The sequence below is a fragment of the Jaculus jaculus genome, chromosome 3 (assembly GCF_020740685.1).
Source record: "Jaculus jaculus isolate mJacJac1 chromosome 3, mJacJac1.mat.Y.cur, whole genome shotgun sequence".
Taxonomy (NCBI): Eukaryota; Metazoa; Chordata; class Mammalia; order Rodentia; family Dipodidae; genus Jaculus; species Jaculus jaculus.
In genome coordinates, this window is record NC_059104.1 from 120,578,674 (window position 1) to 120,593,934 (window position 15,261).

General features: G+C 38.7%; 1 protein-coding gene across 4 annotated transcripts in view; it reads left to right on the forward strand.

Moving 5' to 3' along the window:
* The first annotated feature begins 1,369 nt into the window (after positions 1-1,369).
* Positions 1,370-15,261, forward strand: part of Mtmr2 (myotubularin related protein 2) — an 82,049-nt gene continuing 68,157 nt past the window's right edge. For 2 of the 4 annotated variants that reach the window (XM_045145428.1, XM_045145430.1), the window contains exons 1-2: positions 1,423-1,555; positions 10,875-10,945. Coding sequence is in view for 2 of the 4 variants with exons in the window: in XM_045145427.1 (XP_045001362.1) it covers positions 1,476-1,555 (80 nt within the window). In the remaining 2 variants the exon portion in view is untranslated. Of the gene's footprint in view, positions 1,556-10,874; positions 10,946-15,261 lie in introns of all 4 variants that reach the window. The other 2 variants (XM_045145427.1, XM_004661919.3) reach the window with 2 other exon arrangements.

The following is a 15,261-nucleotide window of genomic DNA, read 5'->3' on the forward strand; positions in this document are numbered from 1 at the left end:
AAACTGATTTTCCTCCCAAGTGATATAGAGCCATACAATGTGTCACTATATCTCCAAAAGTTTCAACCACTTTTCTAGTGACCTTTGTACAATGCTGATCAGAGGTGGAATGGCAATGGAATTTTTAGTCTCTCCCCCACCTTTTCCCTACTAAATACTTTTGTTTGTCTGTTTTTTTTTTTTTTTTTTTTTTGAGGTAGTGTCTCACTCTATCCCAGGCTGACCTGAAATTCTCTCAGGCTGGCCTCAAACTCACAGTGATCCTCCTATCTCAGCTTAAAAGTGTGTGCCACCACCCCAGCCCTACTGAACACTTGTCTGTCAGGTGTCTTAAAGCTTCCTCTCATAACAGTAACTTAATTGAATTTATTAAGACTGTTTTTATATAATAGTCCATCCTATCCTAACATTTTATGAAGTAGGTAGTAGTACTTATGGTGAATGCTTGAGTGTTTTGTATGCACCAAAGTTTGTTTTAAACATTTTCACTTATCAACTCATCTAATCTGTGAAGCTAATATTTTCCTTATTATTTACTTATTTATTTTACAGATAAGGAAGCTAATGATAATCAAAGCTGTGGACTTGCAAGACAGGTAAATGGCAGTATTGGATTTGCATTTATCTGTACCTGGCTCTGTAGAAACCTTTACATAATCCATTCTTTTTTTAAAAAATGTTTTATTTATTTATTTGAGAGCTACAGACACAGAAAGAAAGACAGATAGAGGGAGAGAGAGCGAATGGGCGCGCCAGGGCTTCCAGCCTTTGCAAACGAACTCCAGACGCGTGCGCCCCCTTGTGCATCTGGCTAACGTGGGACCTGGGGAACCGAGCCTCGAACCGGGGACCTTTAGGCTTCACAGGCAAGCGCTTAACCGCTAAGCCATCTCTCCAGCCCACACAATCCATTCTTACTCCATGTATGAAGAACCTTTCACCACCTCATCTGTAGTCACCTCATCCTTTGAGCACCTGTATGTTCCACTTTCCCTGACTCTCCGAAGATCCTTCTGCCCCTGCATGCCACAGCCTACCCAAGCATCTAAATCCTCTACCTTCTCATTTTCCTTGCATGTGCATTCCTGACCCAATAGCTCCCGCAAGCCCTTAGATCCATGTGTGCGCCTTATCTTGGACATCTACAATCTTCAAGTCTTAGCCCTGGGTCGCTTTCCCTCTTGTGTGTGGAACGTTTTCGCGCCCTGCCAGGCTCCAAGGCAGCCTTTCCCGTCCGAAGCCCGCAGGACAGGCGGGAAGCAGGGCGCATGCGCGGCACCGCAGGGGCGCGCGGGCGGGGGTCTCCGCTCCCGGCAGTCCCCGGCGCGGTGCAGTGTGGGGGAACATGGCCGCTTCCGGTCTCGCTCTTGGGCCGGCGCTGGCCTGACGGTGGCTGCGGCCCCGCGCGCTCCGCCTCCCGCGACCGCAGCCACGGAAGGCTGGTCGGCCTATCACCCCCGCTGCCCAGCCGCGCCATGGAGAAGAGCTCGAGCTGCGAGAGTCTCGGCGCGCAGCCCGCGGCCGCACGGCCGCCCAGCGCCGACTCGCTGTCCAGGTACGCGGTCTCGTATCCCGGCCGCCGCGGGCAAGGAGAGGCCTGGCGCTCAGGCCGCGCTGGAGCCAGACGCCGGGCGCGGGTATCCCCGCTGCCTCCTGTGCGGCGTGCAGCGGGCGGAAAAGGGGGCTCCGACGCGCTGTTTCCCGTTGCTTCCACCTTTCTTACCCTAGCTCCTGGTTCAGCCGGCTAGGTTGACCCAGTTCGTAACCGAGTTGTCTTTCACTCCCTCTCAAATCCGTATTCTTTTTGGTCAGCCCACTCCTCCCCGGTCGTTTCATTTCCTGCTTTTCTCTCCTTACTACTCTCCTTCAGTGTCTTTCCATCCTTTTTAATGTATTTGCCCTGTTAGGTTCTTGGCAAACTTTCTTCATCACTTGATTCACGCTTTCCTCTGCAGTCTGATTTTTCTCTCTATACACTTTAAATAGAAATGTCCTCTTTTTTTTTTTTTTTTAGTATTCCACCCGAAATTTAGTGTCAAGAATCTGGGTAGTTTTTATCATCACTGATTGGGTTAAGAAAGCGAAATGAATACTAATGTTTTCTTGGCTTAGTTTTCGGGATTGCTATTTCTCCCTTAGGTGGATTTGGAATTTTATCATTTTGAGGAAGATTTTTGTCTTTGCAAAGTGATGTTGTGTATATTAACATGTCTTTTGGGTGCATTCTTGTTCTTTGATTTTACTAAGAAATAGTATGTATTATTATACAGTCGCAGTGAATTCAGGATCTTACAGATACTAAACGATTAGGGCAGAGCACAGAGATTGTATTTTTCCCTTCAATAAGTTGAAGTTGCTGGCTTACTTATTTGAGCTTCCTATGTCAGGGTGGTACTGCTGGTAGTTTGTTTCTAATGTCCACTATATCATTGACTGATATCATCATTCTATATTAGATTCTTACCCCATATTTACCTATTGGTTCTTGCTTACCTTTGTTGTTTTCTTTTTAGTCCTTAACAAACTACAGTGATTAAGTCAGTTGTATTGTCTACCACGCTGTAAGTTACTTGAAGACAAGAACCACATCCTAATCATCTTCATATACTAGCATTTAACATAGACCCTGCATATTATATGCTCAGTTCGTATTTTGAATTTCTATGTTGAATTTTCAGGAAATAATTCTTTTTTTGCTTTCTGTCATGTATATTGTACATTTTTGAAGTATTTTTTATTACTGTGAAATTTAGGAAGTTGAGAGTTCACATTTTTAGCTGTAAAATCCTTCACAAAACAAGGTGAAATTATACACACACACACATACATTTTCTTTTTTTCTAAGGTAGGGTCTCACTGTAGCCCAGGTTGACCTGGAACTCTCAGCAGTCCTTCTACCTCTGCCTCCCGGGGATTAAAGACATTCACCACCATGCTCAGTTGGAAGATTATAATTTTATGGCATAGTTACAAATGACAAGTATGGTTCAGAATAGAATATAAATGAAACAAATGAAGCAGCCAGCACTCATATTCAAGGGAAATGTTAGAACAACAGGAGACAGCAAGTGTGTTAGCAAGGAAGTCCTAGAAGTCACTAGGATCCTATGCTAAACTCATCCACTTTTCCTGTATCATATAATCTTTTTAGTCTGCACTTCTACCATTCTTTAAATTAAGGCACTTGAGCTAGAAAAATCTGTAAGGTCTCTTTGAGCTCTAAAATCCTGTCACTTGGGCTGAAGATATGGCTTAGCGGTTACGCACTTGCCTGTCAAGCCTAAGGACCCCGGTTCGAGGCTTGATTCCCCAGGACCCACATTAGCCAGATGAACAAGGGGCACACAGATCTGGAGGTCCTTTGCAGTGGCTAGAGGCCCTGGTGTGCCCATTCTCAATCTATTGGCATCTTTCTCTCTCTGTCTGACGCTCTCAAATAAAGAAAGAAATAAAAAAATAAATAAAATCCTGTCACTTTTTTAAAATCTTAGTGGCAATACTTAAGATGAATGCAATTTTATCAGTGTATTTACTATTTACAATGTTTTTGGATCTTTGAAATAACATAAAATATTTGCTCTTGTCAAAAACCAATATGAAAAGCTGGGCATGGTGGCACACGCCTTTAATCCTAGCACTCGGGAGGCAGAGGTAGGATTGCCTAGAGTTCGAGGCCACCCTGAAACTACATATAGTGAATTCCAGGTCAGCCTGAGCTAGAGTGAGACCCTACCTCCAAAAAAAAAAAAAAAAGGAAGGAAGGAAGGAAGCAAGCAAGCTGGGTGTGGTGCATGCCTTTAAACCCAGAACTCGGGAGGCAGAGATGGGAGGATCACCATGAGTTCATGGCTTCCCTGACACTACATAGTGAATTCCAGGTCAGCTTGGGCTAGAGTGAGATTTTACCTTGAAAAACCAAAAAAACAAACAAACCACTTTGAGATGTAGAGAGATGGCTCCGTGGTTAAAGATGTTTGCTTTCAAAGCCTGCCAGTTTCAGTCGATTACCCAGTACTCATGTAAAGCCAAAAGTACAAAGTGATGCATATATCTGGAGTTTGTTGTCAGTGGCAAAAGGCCCTGACACACCCGCATACAAACACTCTCTTTTTCTCTCTCAAATAAATAAAGCAAAATTTGTGTGTGTGTGTGTATATATGTACATATATACATACATATACATATACATACATATGTATATGTATGTGTGTGTGTATACCAAAGTAGAAGTGGTAAAACATGCCCATGATCCTAGCACTCAGGGAAACTGAGGCAGGAGGATAACAAGTTTGAGGCTAACCTGGGCTACATAGTGATTTTAAAGCCTTCATGAACTACTTAGCAAGACATTAAAACAGCACCAAACCAAAACTAACACACCTTACTATGCTACATTCACACATCTTGGAAAAAAGAGAAAACCTAGCAAGTTTAAAGTTTATGTATTAATTGAATATTTTGTTAACAATTATTTACTGACATGAATTTGAAAAGATTAAGACAACTACAAAGAATTAGCTTTCTTAGTAATATGTAAAATATATGACTTTCTGTTTTTATTGTATCTTTTTGTTTGTTTGTTTGTTTGAGGTAGGGTCTTACTCTAGCCCAGGCTGACCTGGAATTCACTATGTAGTCTCAGGGTAGCCTTGAACTCACAACGATACTCCTACTTCTGCCTCCCCAGTGCTGGGATTAAAGGTGTGTGCCACTATGCCTGGTTCTCATTGTATCTTTTATTTCATTAGCATCATTCCTGCTTGTGGCCTGGTTTTTTTTTTTTTTTTAAAGGGTCTCACTCTAGCCAAGACTAACATCTGGCATGCACTCTGTAGTCCCAGGTTGGCCTTGAATTCATGGCAGTCCTACCTCTGCCTCCCAAAATTACTGGGATTAAAGGCATGCTTCATTGTGGCCTGTGTATAATAAACAGCAATATCAGCTTCATTATAGATCCTTGGAAAATCACAGATAATTCTAATATTCAGGCGTAATGGAATATGATTGCTCTAATAGCTATGTTGTGTCTGTCTAGATTGTTTAAATTTTTACTTTTGTTACTGTGTGGCAAGCAAAGCTTGATGTTTGGCTACAGTAGCTCAGTTTTGTTTTCATGGTTTGTGTTTTTTGTTTTTTTTTTTTTAAATAATTTGAAGTATTGTCTCACTGTAGCCCAAGCTAACCTGGAATTTATTAAGTAGTTTCCTAGTGGCCTTGAACTTAAAGACAATCCTTCTATCTCTGCCTCTGAGTGAGTGCTGGCATTAAAGATATGGTGGCTTGTTTTCATGTTTAACAACATATTATTTAATAATACTGTTTAATGGGTCACAGTTTTTTTCACAGTGTATTGCTACAAAGAAATTATTTGCTTAAAAATTATGAGTACTTTGTTTGTTAGAGAATGGAAACTATATAACAATCTTTTAAGTTCAACAAAATCTTCCAGTTTATAACTGGTTATATATTCATCTTGAATGTTTTTAGAATGCTTCTATTATGATATGAAATCATTGCAATATGATGTATTAAGTTTAAATGTATTAATTGATGAATATTTAGTCTTTCTGAAAAGGAGGAAGAATGCAATGAAAATGACACTATTGAAGTTGGATGAAAGATTGTTTAGGAATCTGTGGTTTCCAATTGGATTTGATATATGTATGTAGTCATTTCAGAGTTTCTGTTGTATCTGATTTTGCTGTGTAGATACAATAGGTCTGATGTCCTTGGTGATAAAGAAAAATATGTTCTTTATACAATATTCAGATAGTTTTGTATCAGTTATACTTGTTATCTACCATCCTTGAAACTAGTACTATGTGGTGTTGATTGGTAAATAAACACTTTCTGCACATCCCCTTTGTGACTCCTGGCTTATCTTCTGGGGCCCTGGCCTGGATCATTGTTAGAAACTGTAGCTGGTGGTCAAGGTGAAGCTGTCAGATTATTGTTACAAATGCTTTGAGCCAGACACCAATGGTATTAGTAATGTTACTCATTTTGGATTTTATTGTTCCTGGGTCCTAAAAGAACTTTAATGAGACATACTATTAAAAGTTTAATCAATAATTACCTAGATTTTTAGAAAAGAGTACTACTACTTCAAAGTATAATAATGCAAGTTAATACTGAAGCTGAGATTGTGTCCTGTATGCTTTTTCTTTGTTGCATATGTTATCAATAATTTTCTGTGAGTATAGATCAGTAGTTCCCACAGTATGATCCTCATACTAACACCACCACCATCCCTTAAGAATTTGTTAAAAATGCAAATTCATGGACCCTCGGTATGCCAGGTGTGTTGGCCCATGTCTTTAATACCAACACTCAGGAGGCAGAAGTAGAAGGATCTCTATGGGCTTAAGAGGCCAGTTTGGGACTACAGACTGAGTTCCAGGTCAGCCTTGGCTATAGTAGAGACCCTACCTCAGTAAAACAAAACAAAACAAAACAGCAAAATAAACTTCCCCAAACTCTGGGTATGGTGATCAATTTTGTGGTCCTGCTGCTTGCTGAAGCTTGAGAAACACTGCCTTGGAATTTCTGCTAATTGACACCTCTTGATGTCAGCAACATTGGTTGAGACAGACTGAATGAGGGTTTCTGTTAGAGCTACTGTGAACTGGTACTTAAGAGTGTCTTTTTGTAAACATTGTTCACTGAGTGTAAGGGAAAAGTCATCACTTGTCAATTTATTTAATCTTTAAAAGGAATTTATGTGTTGTTTTCTGGCCATGAGTAATACAAATGAAAAGTTCAAGTTTTAGCTGTTTTTTAAAAAAGGTTCCTATTCAGATACATTACCGATTATAGCAGCATTTATAAAAAGTATTGTCATGGGGAAATTCTAGGAGGCCAACAAACTGCACAATTAAATGTGGATTGTGTCCTCAGGAAGACAACTTGGATACAGGTGTTCAGAAAGGAGCACATTTATTTTAGAAGGCTGTTGTACTGAAAACCGTCAGGGCCAAAGATGGCCCATGATTTTGGGAATGAAAAATGTCCAGATTGTAGTGTGGAATATTTTCCATTTTTAAGGATAATGGCTTTGGATATCTGTCTGTCAAAATTTAGTTAAGTTAGCTAGGATTAAGAACTCTAAAATGTGGTAATTAAGGGTAGGAAATGACTTTATAAGACTCATTTGCACAGGAAGTCAGGTTCATAGGAACTCTTAAAAAAAGGTAAGATTGGTACAAGTAACCTTAAATTGGAGTATGGAAGATACCCTCTAAATGAAATTAATACCTTCAGTTCTCGTTTCTTTATCTTTATTAAAAACACTAATTGTGTTTAAGCCTCATAATGTGATTGTGTGTATGCTGTCATCTCTATAGACCAATGTTGTTTTCCCTGTAGAATATTGTAGACCATTCATAATTCCTTTGTCCAGTACTTGGGACACATGATACAATTTTGTTCTTTCATAGAATCCTACTTGATGGGAAAAATTCCTGGGCTCTATAAATACTTTTCAGTGTAGATTAATTAGTGGCAGGTACTATGTCTTAAGTATAATAAAAATGAACTTTAAAATGTGTTCTAACATAAATCTCCAAAAGTTACGGATTTTTTTTTGGGAAAATTCTTCTTTTTTAGGTTTTATTTTATTTTTTATTAATATCTTAATTATGTATTATTTGTTTTTGCAGTGATGGGGATGAAACTCAGGCCTCAAGGCATGCTAGGCAAATGCTTTGCCACTGAGTTCCATGTCTTGCCCCTGAAGTTAAGATTTAGATATGTCAGAGTATAATAGAAAATGTAGGTCAGCAATGATTTAAAACAAAGAATGCATTTTTCCCCCCAGACATACTCAGTGCAGATCTGATATGGTGCATTTGAGTTATGAACACAGATTTTTACGTGTTTTATGTTACAAGGTTACCTGACACACCCACCTTGCTTCTTTAGGAAGAAGAGAGGAGCACAGGTCCTCTTTTATTTAAGGGATACTTTTTTGGCCACCACAGGTTTTAAAATTATTATTATCCAGTAGGCTATCACATAGTCCTATGGTCATGCTAGTTACAAGGGAGAGTAGGAAATGTAGTCCCTTCTCTAAGGCCGATGCTAAGCTAACAATTGGACATTTTGTCACTTTAGGAATAGGAGAGAACGTGCATTGAAGACAGCTGTCAGCTTCTCTTATGATAATATACTAGTGAATCATTTAAAAGCAAGGGTACCAGTTGTGCTAGACACTTACTATTTGATTTGCAAATGCAGTGATCACTATAGAAAATAGACTGAAAGAAGTAATCTATTATAGTATTTTTCATTTCTGAATTGAACTGTACTTCTTTATGTATTCTCTTGGCATGATTTTTATAATCATAATCTGAGACTATAAAATGAAAGTGTCATATTTAGTAATTGCTAGATCATTAAGAGATAGGCAAATGGAAATCAAAGAACAATCACCTGTGCTATTTTATTTTTGTTTCATTTGAATTGCTAAAAGGATTATACTGGTAAAATGGTGTTGGTAATGGGCTACTTATTTTACTCCTCTCCTGTTTGGTATCCATTTCTCAAGCATATGTCTCTGCATTTTATCTTCTAGGACTTTGCAGAAGGTTCTACTTAGGTTCTTTTTTCCCTTGTTTCAATTTTAAGTGTGTGGTCTCCAGATGGGAAATAAAACTGGCAGCTGTCGGCCATGTTAGTTTACGAATACATTTGCCAGTATTCTGTCTGTTTATATCCTTGACTTAAAAAATATTGAAAATCAAGAGAAATCAGTGTGATAAGCATCTTTATGTCACCTAACTTAAATATAAATATATTTTTTATTAATTAGTTTTGTATTCAGCAAATACAGTCAGTTTGGTACCATTATTAGGCTCATCCATGACCTACCCCCTTCCCCGTGGCCCCTCCTCGTTGATGTATATGGGTCATGCATTGTGGAGTTAGCCCACAGTTATGGGTAAGATAAATGTCTCTGCATATCATGAGGCAACATGAGGCTCTGACACTCTTTCCACCCCTTCTTCCACAAAATTTCCCTGAGCCACATTGGGTTCATTTTTGGTCTGCTTCAGTGATGAGGTGTTGGGGGCCTGGGGCTCTCGTTCTCTGATTTGGTAGGAGTTGATTTTTCTCTGTGTTGATCTCCTTCCCCCTTATGCTGGTATCTGGTTCATCAGGTAAACAGCACTCTTGCTCATTTCGCCAATTTTTCTTAGTTTCAGCCGGGGCCCTTTTGAGTTATGATGGGATGGCTGTCTCCTTAGGTTCAACATCCATCTGAAAAAGAGAAATATTTTAAGAAGGTAGTTTCAAAAATAAGTTTAGTTGTTTAAGAGTGAGTAGGTAGTCTCCTCTGGATTGATAAGACAGTTATTCATCTGGCTTATGGGATTCCACAGGGACAATTCACAAATATATCCATATCCCTTTGCCCCCAAATTGTCTGCCTGTTTGTCTCCCTCCCTCCCTCTCTCTTTCTTGTTTCTGCTTCCCTCCTTCTTTTTCTTTCTCTTTCTGCTTCACTTTCCCTCTCCCTCTCCCTTTCCCCTTTCCTTTCTCTTCTCTTTTCTCTCTTTTGATAGCAAGAGCGAGAGGGGGAGAGGGGATTGGGCATCAGGGTCTTAGTGACTGTGATTGAACTCCAGACACTTGTACCACCTAGTGCACATTTGCAACCTTGTGCTTGCCTCACTTTTGTGTATCTGGCTTATGTGGAATCTGAAGAGACATTGAACATGGGTTCTTAGGTTTCATAGGCAAGCAATCGCTAAGTCATCTCTCTAGCCCTCTTTCTTTGTTTTTTTTTTTTTTTAATATTTATTTGTGGGGAAAGAGAGAAGAGAAGAGAAAGTGGGCACACCAGGGTCTTTTGCTGCTTCAAATGAACTCCTGATGCATGTACCACTTTGTACATCTGGCTTTATGTGGCTACTGGGGAATAGAACCCAGCCTTCAAGCTTTGCAGATAACCACCTTTACCTGCTGAGCCATCTCCTCAGCCCATAAAATTGCCTTTCCTGATAGAAGCAGTTGATCAGTTTTTCAGGTAGAGTTTTATGAGGGGTTTGTGAATAAATAAAAGGGAAAATAACTGTGTCATGATGGGTCAGTGACTATAAGCTGTGATTTTCTTGAACTGAGCCAACATTCTTGCAAAGCTCAAAAATAATTTGTTGTATGGTATACATGTTTCCTTTTACTAATATTTGAAAACATTCTTCCATTACATCAAAGGTATTACCTAAAATTGAAACTCCTAAGGGAAGCCTTACTTTTGATGTGATAGTAGTCATAGTAATTAATAAAATAAATACAACAGAATATAAATAATAGCATTTAATTTCTGTTGTGTATTTATTGTCTGCTTGGCATGGCGCTCAATCACTCCTGTGCTCTTCTCATATGACCTTCATAACTATAAGGCAGATAGTATTAGTTTTCCCATTTTCATAATTAGGAAATTTGAAGGTTAAAATAGTTTGCTTGCTACCTGAGTCCAAGTCTTAACTTTGGAGTCTTTGTACCACAAGGAACTAAGGACCAGGCTAGAGCTTTGCAGTGTCAGGATAGTTTGTGGGCAGAATTGGGTGATGTGTTGCCTTTGAGGACAAGGATAAAAATTCATTGACTATATGAGTGTCTATATCTGTAGAAAATTTTCTTGAGCTTTGAACAAATTTTTCTTCAGACAGGAAGCCGGGTGCCTGATAATAGTATAATTTTCATTTAAAAGAATATATTTACATTTTGAAAGTCACACAATCTATGAAGCAAGTAAAGCCCCCCCTTCCTTGTACCCACAGGCTTTACACAATAATTTAGAATACTTGACTCTTCATTAAAGTTCATTAAATATCTGAATCCCCCCTAAGTTCCTTTGTGTTTATTTACAGTTAATGTGTTAAGAGCCATTGACATTTGAAGATCATCTGAAGTGAAGATAAAACATCTCAAAAATTATAATGTAAGTGAATGGGAAACTGCAAAAAACTGGACAGAAGTTAATATTGTCAATAATTTTTGAATGCATATATTATCCCAAATGAAATGTATGCAGCATATGAATACCAGTATGTTCAAACTTTAATCTCAATTCCAAGTCCCTGTCTGAAAATTATTTTTTCTTTTCTACCTGGGGAAGACATTCACTAAGTTTTCATCATCCAGTAATTTTCCATCATGTATATCTAGTATGTGATAAATTTTTTTTGGATTCTGTGTATTACTTCCTACTTTACCTTTGTGGTACTTTGCAGTTCAGTACAAGATGAAAATAAGAATGGTTTAGTGTCTTTGTTTCTTAAATTCAGACAGATGTCATATGTTGTTTTATATTTCTTAGCTATAAATAGTTTTCAAATATTAGCAAGCCTCCTCCCTCCTTCTGTTCTGTGTTTACTTGCTTCTTTCACCTCTTTCCTTCCCCCTATACATATTAGTTTAGTATGTGCTCTGCCTACATTCTATGCTAGATCCTGAATCCTTATAAGCTTGTTGCTGAGACTGGCTATATTATTTGTATCCTGTTAGGGGCATCAGAGATCACTGTGTTAGTGTTTCTCAAATGCATTGAGGACTGTCTGTGTATTTGTCACTTATGATGCTTGATGAACATGGAGTTTGTGAATTCCACACATTCTGCATTATTGGTTCAAGAATTTGCACTGAATAATTTGAGAAGCAATGATCAGGTGCTTTTTAGAGTCTTTGTCCAGTTCTAAAAGTTTGCAAATGAGGGACTAGGCTCCTAGAAATTTAATGACTTATCCAAAAATACAATCAGTATTAGCAGGCCAGGAAAGGTTAGTGCTTTTCCCATAAAGGTCATAAGTATTTAGTACTGAGGATAATCTCCTGACAGTTGTTTCTAGATTTTACGTAGTCATGTTGTCATTGTTGTTGGGCTAGACAGCTTTACTGTGGTTCCTGTGTCTAAACCTTTCTTGTTATACCATATATTATACCATGACAAATGTGTTACTGTAATTGAAAAAAAGAACTGAAAACTACATGTAGGCTATGTGCCTGAAATACATTTATTGTTTTTCCAGCTTTAGTCAGATACGATACTGATTCTAATTTTGAAATTAGATGAAATGGGCTGGAGAGGTGGCTTAGTGGTTAAGTGCTTGCCTGTGAAGCCTAAGTACCCCAGTTTGAGGCTTAATTCCCCAGGACCCATGTTAGCCAGATGCATAAGGGGGCGCACTCGTCTGGAGTTCGTTTGCAGTGGCTGGAAGCCCTGGCGCACCCATTCTCTCTCTCTCTCTCTCTCTCTTTCTCTCTCTCTATCTGCCTCTTTCTCTCTCTGTCTGTTGCTCTCAAATAAATAAAAATTAAAAAAAAAAAGAAATTAGATGAAATGGATGATACAGTCTTGGCGTAGTAAAAAACCCTTTTGCTCTTTGTCTCCAGAACATTATTCTTACTTAGACTTTATATATTATGCTTCTAAAATGACAGTCTAATTTCATTTTTTGAGTTAAGTAGTAGGTAAAAGCATTATGGAGCTTTTTGTAAATAATGGATATTTGGTCAATTATGGATAGTTTACTATTGAGACTTTCTTTTCACTTTACATTCTGTGAAGTACACTAGTGGGAGTGGCTTTATTTTGCTTGTATAGAATTACATGCTTTTATTTACAAGGGTAATGATATTAAATAATTGAAATTACAATATTATGTTATAATTGATATAGAATCTCTTAATTTTCTAAGGCGTTTCAATAATATTTTATTGACAATTTTTATGTAAGTACATAAGGTATTTTGTTCATAAACTCCTCCCGTCACTTTCTATTGTTCTTCCTTCCTCCTTACCCTTCCAGTGGATGTTTTCCTCCCTTTAACCAGTGCTTCTACTCTTCTGATATCTATCTTTTTATTTTGAAATTTAATTTAATTTGACATATTCGCTTTTCTTCGACATCTGTGATGATATGTTGAAGGACCTAGTATTGTGCCGATAACAACAGCTGCTTTGAGGTCATGAATACAACAGTTACCATGTATCCAGAATACAAACTTCTAAAGCACTCCTGTCCATCCTGTGGTTCATATATTCTTTCTGCAATGCTCTCTAAGACTTTCTGGATGTGATAGAGATGTCTCCTTTGATGTTGAGTGTTTAACTGTCACTTCTCAGCACTTTGATAAGTATTTGAGTCTTTCCAGTAGTCACCACCACCTGCAAAAAAGAAGCATCTCTGGTCAAAAGTGGCAGAGAATTAATAAATGGGCATAAACACAAGTATTTAGAGGGCTGTTTGATGGGTACAAATATCCATTTAGTCAAACAACAGTATTTGTTTCCCCCTAGGGACTCTGACCTTCCAAGCCATAGACTTTCGACTAGATTTTCTGTACCAGGCATGAGTTCCCTCCTGTGGAACTTCCTCAGCTCTGTACCACTGTTTTACTGGTTGGCTCATCTTGCCTATTTGGCCAGTTCTATAATTTGCAGTGTCCTTTGCTGGTTAAGACTGTTGATGAGTTTATTTGCCCAGCAGTCTGTATAGCACTGTCAACCACTACAGCAGCTAGACAGCAAGGAAGAGGCTTCCAGCTCAGAATCAGCTTTATATCTCAGTGTCTAGCAGTCCCCACATGTGGTATCTTAAATTGCCATACTTAAGCATTATGGTCTTACATTCAAGTTCTGGTGGGGAACTAAGAGCAGTGGCTGAAGCCTGCATTGTTTTGGAGGCTTCCGTGACCAACAACTCAACAGTGAGGTTTCCTACCCCGCCCATCCCTGTCCCAGCAGTGGAGTTTTCCTGTAACAACCTATGGCCTCTGATGCATTATCTACCTTCACAGAATACTTTTGCCCAAACTCTCTCTTTAAAAAAAATATTTATTTATGAAAGAGAGAGAGAGAGAAAGAGAGAGAGGGAGAGAGACAGACAGAGAGAGAGAGAAGGAAAGAAAGAAGCAGAGGATGAAGTGAAAATGGGCACACCAGGGCCTCTAGCCACTGCAAACAAACTCCAGATATGTGCTGCTTTGTGCATCTGGCTTATGTGAGTCCTGGGGAATTGAACTTTTGTCCTTTAGCTTTGCTGGCAAGTGACTGCCTTAACTGTTAAGTCATCTCTCCAGCCCCCTCCCCTTTTTAAAAATATATTTTTAATTGGCTAGTGAAGAAGTAGATTACAATATAGCTTCATATCATCTTTAGTTTTTGTTAAACTTCCACCACTTCCTCCTTCATCCCTCTTCCCTGATCTGCCCCTTTAGATTTTTATACCCCCAGTATTCTGTGCGTCTACTTCCATATCTGCAATCCCCTCCCCTTAAACTTTCTTCTCCCCTCCCCCTCCCCCATGGCCCCTTTCTAGCTTCTTGGCTTCTAATACTGACCCTTACTCCAACTTTCATACAAAAGTAAAAATCTGAAGCTTTGATTTCCATATGAGAGATAACATTCAATGTTTGTCTTTGTACCTGGGTTCCCCCACCTAGATGAGATGGGGCACATTCAGGGTGGTGGGACTATAGACAGGGTTCTTCACTTTGTATAATATTTTCCAGGTTCATTCGTTTTCTTACAAATTTTATAATTTCATTTTCCTTTAAAGATGAATAAAATTCTACTCTGTGTATGTATAACATCTTCATTGTTCATTCATCAGTTGATGGACATTTAGGTTGATTTTGTTTCCTAGGTATTGTGAATGGAGCAACAATAAACGTGGATAAGCAGGTAGAGTCCTTAAAGTATATGCCCAGGAGCAGTATATCTGTTTTTAACTTTCTGAGAAGCCTCCACACTGATTTCTACATTGGCTATACCCTTAACATTTCCATCAAAAGTGACTAAGGGTTTCTTTCAACACTCTTTATGGCATGTGTTGCCATTTAATATTTTTTGTTGTTATTTTGAAGTAGGGTTTCACTCTAGCCCAGACTGACTCCATAGTTCCAGGCTGGCTTCAAACACATAGCAGTCTTCCTACCTCTGCCTCCCAAGTGCTGGGGTTAAAGGCTTGCAACATGCCTGGCTGTTTGATTTTTTGCTAGCTATTTCTCTGATGGCTAAAGGTGTTGAACATTTTAAAAAAATATTTATTGACCACTTATATTTCTTTTGAAAACTCACTGTTCAGTTCCATCCCCATTTTCTTTTATTTTTTTATTGACAGCTTCCATAATTGTAGACAGTAACCCATGGTAATTCCCTCTCTTCCCTCAATTTCCACTTTGAAACTCTATTCTCCATCATATCCCCTCCCCCTCTCAATCAGTATCTCTTTTATTTTGATGTCATGATCTTTTC